Here is an 8,317-nt window from a genome sequence, read left to right as displayed (position 1 = left end):
GTTGCCGGTCGGGTGGGGTGAGGTGGCATGGGGAGGTGAGGAAGGAGGGAAGGAAGGGAGGAGGGGAGAAGGAGGGAAGGAAAGAAGGTGGCAGGAAGGGGATTGCTGAAGGATGTTGGAAATCGTGGGAAAGAGCGAATGAGGAGGGCACGGATGGGTCAATGTGCTCTGCATGAATGTCGAATTTTGGGTCCTCTTTCCAACACTGCCTGTATTTTATCGTATCTACTACTTAAACGTCCTCGCCGATTGTTTTCATTTCATTCCTACCTAGGTTATTTTTCTCTTCGGAGCAAGTTTCCTTGCGGGCATTATCGTCGAAGCTAGGACGGGTTCTCTGTGCTGCACTGAAGCATCATCGCCTTTCTATGTATGTTAGCCCCACTTTTATCCACTCGCCATTCAACTTTACGAGGACACTCGCAGATATCAGCACTTCCACATTGACATACTATAACTTCGACGCCTCTGGCTTGTGGATAGATGGTAGAAATCTCTCTCATTTCGTTTTTTTAAGGATTCGATATGGTGGTTCTGCGGCACGGTTTCGGGACGCTTCCACTCTGATTGCTGCATGGGCACCTTACTCTTAATGTATAACGGATAACCGTGGGTGTGAGCCGGACTTTTTTTTGCCCACTCTCTCTCTGCAAGAAAGTGGGTGTTACGACTCCAAGACCAGTCTTCACACCCACGGTTACCTAACTCTATGCCCACCGTGTGTGCTCACTCAGTTTGCTGCACTGCTATTTCGGTGGCCGTCAAACAACTTGATAACAAAAATACTCGAACAAGGAAGGGATGGAAGGCCATATGATTCACACTCGGCAATTAAAAATTCTCAAAGGCAGATGACCATTCAAGTATTTGCTAATATTCTTCAGTTTTGTTCTTTTCTTCTACGTAGCCTAGCTGCAAGTCAAAATGCTATGCGATGCTCAACTCCTCCTCGAATGTTTGTTTTGCCTTCCTTGGGTATAGTATTGGATATTATACACATTTGATGTTGATGTTTGTTTGTTCGTTTGGGTATCCGTGATGTATCACAGCCAAGCGCCACGAGCCAAAATATATATGGTATGTATCCTTTTTGTCTTCTTGAAATTCTGATTACAAACCTTTCCGGTCGGTCGATCATGTTCTTATTTCCAACGCTAACTATGTAGCATGGTATCTGTCCCCCATGTTTTCGGGGTGACTTGCTTCCTCCTCCGTCCTATCTCTTACTTGCCACCACCCAAAGACGCCTTTGTGATGCCCTAGCATATTTTTGAACACAAAAAGAAATAGTACTAAAAAGAAACAGAAAAACGTGTGACAAACGATAGTAGGAAAAGAACACTCTTTACCCGTGTGTCCAACACGGCAGAGTGTAGTGGTGTGGCATAAAATCAGCCCAAAAGCAAGGGGGTATACAATGACTTGAGGCAAGGAGGCACAACAAGCACACACAAAGACCCTCCCTTCTTGAATCCTTTGTCCCCTCTATCCCGCCCACTTCTTATGGAGGGGTGAGATATCCATACCCAATGCAGGGGTCTTCCAACAAACCAACCCAAAAATATACCGCCATCCGAGGAGTGAAAAGTATCGCCGTCATGAAAATGGCTTCTCCGAAAAGCAAAAACTCCGTTTATTCCCAAGGTCATAAGAGGCGAAGACCATAGTATCTTGCCTGTGAACTTCGATCATTAATGCTCATAGCCGGCACCTCGTTGCCACGGGCTGTTTCAAGTGTTAGCTTTCGTTCAAATTTAATCACAATATCTTGAGAGAAACTTACCTCGCGTTATTGAGAGCCCTGTACTGTGGCGTGAGGCTGGCGTTACCGCCTTGTGGGCCGCCGTATGGGCTTGGTGACGGTGCCCGAGGATCGAAGTTCACACCTGGCTTCTTCTCGCCATACTGAGGACCTGGGGTGTTCCGGTTTTCCGAGGGGAATAGCGGCATCGCAGGGTCAACCGGAGACCTTGGGGGAGCATTGGTGAAGTGCAACCCAGCTCCACCAGCTGGCATACCGGGCTGAAGTTCGGTTTGACGACGAAGCGAATCCGAAGACATGGATTCCGCATCGTCATCGAGGTCGAGTCCCTTAAACCCGGACTTGTCTCCGCGAGCGGTCGCCGCAAGCGCATCCAGCTCGGTGGTTGTTGTAAGATGAGTCTGTGACTTCATGAAGGATGTCCTATCATCGGCCATGTACTGGTAACGACTATCGGGATTCTCGCGGAAGAAGACAAAGATTGTAGAGCAGATGAGCATCAGCAGGTAAACCAGGGAGAAGATGGAGTTGGAGATCCACAAGATGAGACCGATAACACCAGTGACGAGCGGCGGCTGGTTGAAGACTTCAGTGAACATCAGCAGGAAGATGGCGTTGATGAAGTTCATGATGCAAATGGCGATGTTGAACCAGTTGGTCTTCCTGTCCATCCAAGGGCGCATGACAGTAGCCGCGATCAAAGCGGCGGCTTCGATGATAAGGAAACCGACAGCTTGGGCAGTACCGTTATTTTGTCCGAAAGCGACGAACATACCCTTGGCAACAGTATAGCCGAGAACAGGGACGATGAAGTAATAGGCCGAAGCTCGGAATTGGACGTAGAGGAAACCCCACTTGTTCAATGCTTGAGGGTCGGAGTAGAGGATGTAAGCCGGGTTTTGGTGCATGACAACGGAGCGGCGCGCGATTCTGATAACCTTGAACGCGGCCCAGCCCAGTGTAACAAGCATACCCAAGAAGAAAAAGATGGCCAACACTACTTCAGCGGTCGAATCGATCTGGGTAAACTCCCACATGCACATGACGGTCATGGCGGGGAAGCCGATAAGGGTAATTCTGAAGAGGATGCCCTTGAGAACGGTGAACCAGCCGTTTCGGAAGTCGAGGAAGGTGTCGTGCTTCATCCAGCCCTTCTGTGCGGCCAATTCGCAGTATCCTTTCCAGCCAGCAACGCAAATAATGGTAATGACGACGAGGACGCAGAAGAAGATCAAGCACGTCATGAACAAGTTGGTGGACTCGATAGAGGCACGGAAAGCCGCACGTTGGATGCCATACACGACGTAGCTGCCGGTATCTGTTTGAATGTTTCCGCGCTTGAGAAGTGCGTGATTCATGGCCTGATCCATGGGTTCAGAGATGGTTTTGGGCATATACGCCATCGAACGCCTGGCCAAGCCCACACCCAAGTCCGCAACGTCCAGCGCACGCTTCTGAACTTGAACAGAGACTGTCGCCAAAGAGTCGAAGAGCATCGAGGGAGTACCACCAGTCGCACGCTGATACCAGGTAAAGATGTCCTGCATGAAATTGACCTTGATGATACCCATGCTCCACTGGAAATCCTGGGTCCATCCCATAACGGCAGGTGGTAGAGGAACACCGGTAAGTCCAAGCATGGCCTGGGCCTGGAAATAACCAAAGAGAGAGAGGGCGTTGGCGGCGACGTGCGATGCGGCATTGTGATGGCCGAGGCCAGAAACGAAGGCAGATGACGTCAAGGCAAAGGCGGCAACGATGGCCGTAGCCCACTTGACACCAGCCAAGTCGACGGTTTTTCCGTTTGAAATTTCAGCTTCGACACAGGCGACTGATTTACCGGCATCTTCTCCATCTGTCATGTTGATTCTGACTCGTACTTTGGCATCGATATCGGGAAAGTTATAGGCAATGCTGGGAATCTGTGAAACGGCGTCCTTGTCGACGGGCAGTGTGAAGTTGAGAGGAATCTTGCCGGCCGTCATAGGGCACAAACCCAGCAGTCCAGAGTTGCAAGGGTCGACTGTGGCGGTAATGATTTCGTAGCCGTAGGCCGAGATGGCAACGTCGAAGATGATTTTGCCTTGGATGGTAGAGACGGCGACGATGTCGACATTGGCCCTGCCGCTTTCTGGGAGATATTGGACGTTGAACAGACTAGCTGAGAAGCCCGAGTTTGCTTGACATGTTTTTAGGGCCTGGGACTGCAGCTTCTGTTCGCCAAAGACGGGAGATACGAGGGCGGCGATGGATGCGAGGGCCGCTAGGGGCCGTGTTATCGAGAAGCGCATGTTTGTCGGTTTGTGTGATTTCGAGGTTGTTGGTTTCTACGATACCCCGAAGGGGTTACTGGGTGGGAGAAGCGAATCGCGGTCTTTGTCGTCGGCGGTTACTCGATGAGAGACCTGGTATGGTTCGTCGAAGAAGGGTGTTGAGTCAAGTCGACACCCGTGAAGCTGAGCTGAGCTGATTGTCAAAAGAAGACTCCCAAATGTATCGCTATTATCCAACAAGAACAATAGCCGAGAACCAAGATCGGATGAACAGCAGAGAGCGATTGTCAATGCACGATGGGGCCGATATTGTGTGTCGTCGTTTCAAAGGCCGGCTTCCAGGTTGTTGGATCGAATCGGGTCGAGTCGAGTCCTCGTCGTAGTCGTGGCAGAAATGGGGGAAAGCGAAGGTGGTCTGCCGTTTCAATCCAACTTCAAGTTTCGACAACTGAAACGAGCGTGTTGAAGAAAAGCGAGGGTTGGTCGAGGAAGAGGTGATCTGTCGGGTTAATGTGGTAAACCAAAGGAGGAAGGAGGTTGCAAAGAATAGGAATAGAAGGGCTCAAGTTGTATCTGAAAGAAGGGGGGAGAATAGGCCGGCAGAGGCAGCGGCACGATGCTGCTTGGGGACGGAGAACGCAACTGGGGGCGTAACTCCTTGATTTGCAAAAAAAACGTGTGGGTGAAAGAAGGCAGTGTTGTGAAGGAGTGAAAGAGGGTGGTGTCGTAATGAGAGGCAAAACCGGGACAAGAGACGACGAGACGTAGACACGGGGGAGGGCCTGGGAACGAAGGAGAGAACTGGAGAGCGAACTGGAGAGCAGAGGACGGGAGTGCGACGAGATTGGACCAGTGCTGAGATCGGGACCCGCCCTTCGCCAGGTACGACAAGGCACAAGGTAGCGCCCGCATTATGCAGCCCCGGGGAGATGAGGTGTGGCTCCACTAGCGGAGTACTTGTGTTCTGCAATCCCCACATACAGTCTGCCAGGTACCGCTTTAGCATTTTTGATAAGTTCTACCCTTGTGTCGTCGCACTTGCACGACGGGACCCTCAGGGGCACTTCCCTCACACGGCAGTGGCGCTGTTGAAGAATGCCAACGGGAGTTGTACAAGTCCTGAGTAAATGATTTAAACTGCTCCTTCCGTCCTCATCTCGACAGATGGTGAACAAGGCCTTGGCTGTTTCTTGGAATGCGTCGTCCTTGGAACGATTTCGTCACCAAGCATATTCAGTTCTCTTTTTGCTCGCGGTGGCTGGCAGTGCCCAAAATGCCCGCAAAATGCCTCCATTCTGCACCAACATCCCAAGCTGGGCAAGGACGGGCGATACTGGATGATAGGCAGCGCGAGATCGCCCTTGATCAGTTCGTTACTTGCACATGTTAACCGCTTTGGCATTCCATGACAATCGCCAACAACTAACGCAATGCACAAACGCCCGTCGGCGACCTGGGAGATGCCATGCTCAGTGCTTCTGCGGAATGCCAGTTCAGATGAAAAGGCAAGGTACAATGCTGGAGTGCAGTGCTGCAGTAAATACAACCGCGTAACCTTCAATTCCAAACCGCACTGCACAGCCCCCTTTGGCGCCAACCAATGACGAGCCATCCCTCCCCCAAACCTCCTGACACAACCCAAGACACGGATCGCAAAAGGCGAGTCGACGGAATCTACGGACACTGGTGTTTCGAAACGAACAAGGTTCTCCGCTGCAACAGGACGACGGCCACGGCGCCGAACCGGGCGAAGTCCAAATTGGAGGGTTGAGATCTTACGTCTTCCATACTTGTCTGTCTTTTACGTGTATAAAACACGAGGACTGGACGGGAAGGATGAGGACCCTTCTTTCCCTCTTTGCTTCAAAGTGCCGTCGGGGATCTTCCTTCTCTTCGGCAAGGGGCCCCAATTGTGATTACATCTTGCACTGCCTGCTTCTCATCTACAATCACAGCAACTCACTCCTTCCATTTTACAATTCGGAAACACTCCATCAATAACCACGGCATTCTTCAGTCTTCACAAACAGATGGAGACCCGCAAACTCTGGGCAAAAGGAAGGAACCCGCCACTGTTCAGGCACGGCAAAGCTGTAACCCCACCACTAGATCCATCTGACGTGCAGCAAAAATAGGCGCCATGGAGTCGCTGACTGGCTGGTTAGCCAGGGGTAATACCACATTCCCAGGCGTTCTAGACTTTCTGTAAACATTCCATCTCAATAACGTTTTCCAACATGTTTTCAAGTTCCTTCTTCAATCCCAAGGTTGATATATCTTGCGGTTTGAAGACAGAAGATGCATCAATCACAAAAGTCATTTCACATCCGACGATCTCCCCATCATGCCCCTCCATCCAATCGACTTTGCACCCTAAAAAGTCTAGTCCAACCACGGATCTTCATGCTGATCAAACACTGGTTGCTGCTGCTGGCTAACAGGCGTTGCGTGCTGGTCGCTGGGTGCTGGTGGCTCAGCCCGTTGTAGGTTTGCAAGACGTTTCGTCATTGTGCCTCTGTGCCCTTTCAAGCAAAGCCTCACCGCCCTGGGATTGAGAAAGGAAGGAAGGAAAGGAAAGGAAAGAAAGAAACCTCAAACAGCAGTTACAGCAATGTTCTAGATCGCAATCTTTGTGCTTGGCGCTGTTATGCGCTTGTCTACCCTGGTTGTTAATACCCGTTTGTTATACATCTCGGACTTCAGAAAACAATATACTATCCTCGACGGTCAACAATGACAAACCCGAGTATAAATCCATGTCCAGCGGGTATGAGGCTCTTTCCCTTCAACCTCACTCAACCCAGAAGTGGACCAAATTCAGATGGAAACGGAACGACGAGCATGTGGTTAACACTGCCCACCAGATCCACTACCTACCACTTTTCTCAACTTTTACATAAGTAGTACACGATATTCCCGCGCTTGATCTACTGTCAATCAACTGCATGACCTCCACCCCCCACCATCGCCATTTTTTGTTTGAACCCGGCTTGCTCGTGAGGACTTTGAGGCATTTGGGGCAGTGCTCGGTTTTCAGCAGGATATATCGGTAACCAGCAATATATCGGTAACATGGGCAACAAGAGAGAACATGCATGGCGGTTGATGCAGCACGCTTATCTAGGTCGGGTTGAGGTTGTGATGCTGAAACAGGGAATTTGAAGACATCGGAGGTGAGTAGAGGTATGGATCCATGATTTTCCGGACAAGCCGGAGTGAGGGGAATATGGATATGTTTCTTGAATTTTAGACTTCAGTTCCGCAGACCGAGATGGTAGGAAAACGGGCACGCCCGAATTAGAAACACCACATCAATTATTTTGCACAACCGGTCGGGTGTTTGGCAGCAAGCACCTACACGATCGCAGATTCTTTGATGATAACCGACTAAAATTGTTATACAGAACATGATCGTGATAAATGTAAGAAGAAGTTTTCTATTGCGAAAGTATTTACTCCCGCACATTGTACGATTATTTTCCACTCCGGCCCCCCAAAAACTACCTCCAGACCATGATCCGTCCGTCCATTGCCTTTGACCTTGTGTGGTTTCCCAGAAATCAAGTTGAATTACCTACCGCCTCTTTATCTGTCTGGTCCGTGTGGACGTCTCTTCTGCCGTCCGTTTTACCGTACACAATCCGACTTTCACACCCTTAAAGCTTATCCGCGAAACTAAGAGAAAACAACCGGGTAAGACTGACTGCGTGAAGCGGGAGAGTAAAAGAGAAAACAAGTGAAGAGAAAACAGACTTGGATTAAAACAGTGTTTCAGACATACAAGCAGATAGAAAACTGAACTGTTCTCGGAACTTTTTGAAACGAACGAAGAAGACAGAGTGTTAGAACAGATAAAAACAACAATTTGTAGGTAGGTAATAGCAAAAAGCTCGAAGGAATGAATGAGGGAAAGACGATATTCAATACCACCATCACAACATCATTTCGCATCGTATCATCTCAATCATGTCTGTCCCCTTTTCTTGCTGCTCACTCGGAGCATCACGGGCGGGCATCAAACTCGTCAACATCGTCATGGCAATACAACTTCTCACACAACCAAAATCTCTACATCTGCCTCCCCCAGGCCCTTCCTTTCCCTCACCCCCCAGCCCCCTCCCTTCAATTCCCATTCCCACCGCCAAACCCATTCATCCCACCCCCATTTCCATTCCCAATCCCCCCTCCATACCCCTCCTGGATCCCCTCCCCAAACCCTTACAAAGGTAACTCCCCAAACTCCCCCAACTTCCTAACATCTCCTCCCGCCGCCTCCACCACT

General features: G+C 50.0%; 1 protein-coding gene across 1 annotated transcript; it reads right to left on the bottom strand.

The window, feature by feature from the left end:
• Window positions 1-1,414: 1,414 nt before the first annotated feature.
• On the bottom strand, window positions 1,415-4,153 carry B0H65DRAFT_107154 (uncharacterized protein). Its single transcript, XM_062820506.1, has 2 exons — window positions 1,784-4,153; window positions 1,415-1,725 (listed from the first exon to the last, which is right to left on the bottom strand). Exons 1-2 carry the CDS (start codon window positions 4,051-4,053, stop codon window positions 1,692-1,694), a joined length of 2,304 nt encoding a protein of 767 aa, XP_062684347.1. The 5' UTR covers window positions 4,054-4,153; the 3' UTR covers window positions 1,415-1,691.
• Window positions 4,154-8,317: the final 4,164 nt, after the last annotated feature.

This window comes from Neurospora tetraspora, assembly GCF_033439725.1.
Source record: "Neurospora tetraspora strain CBS 560.94 chromosome Unknown B0H65scaffold_2, whole genome shotgun sequence".
Taxonomy (NCBI): domain Eukaryota; kingdom Fungi; phylum Ascomycota; class Sordariomycetes; order Sordariales; family Sordariaceae; genus Neurospora; species Neurospora tetraspora.
This window is presented reverse-complemented; position numbering and strand designations above follow the sequence as displayed.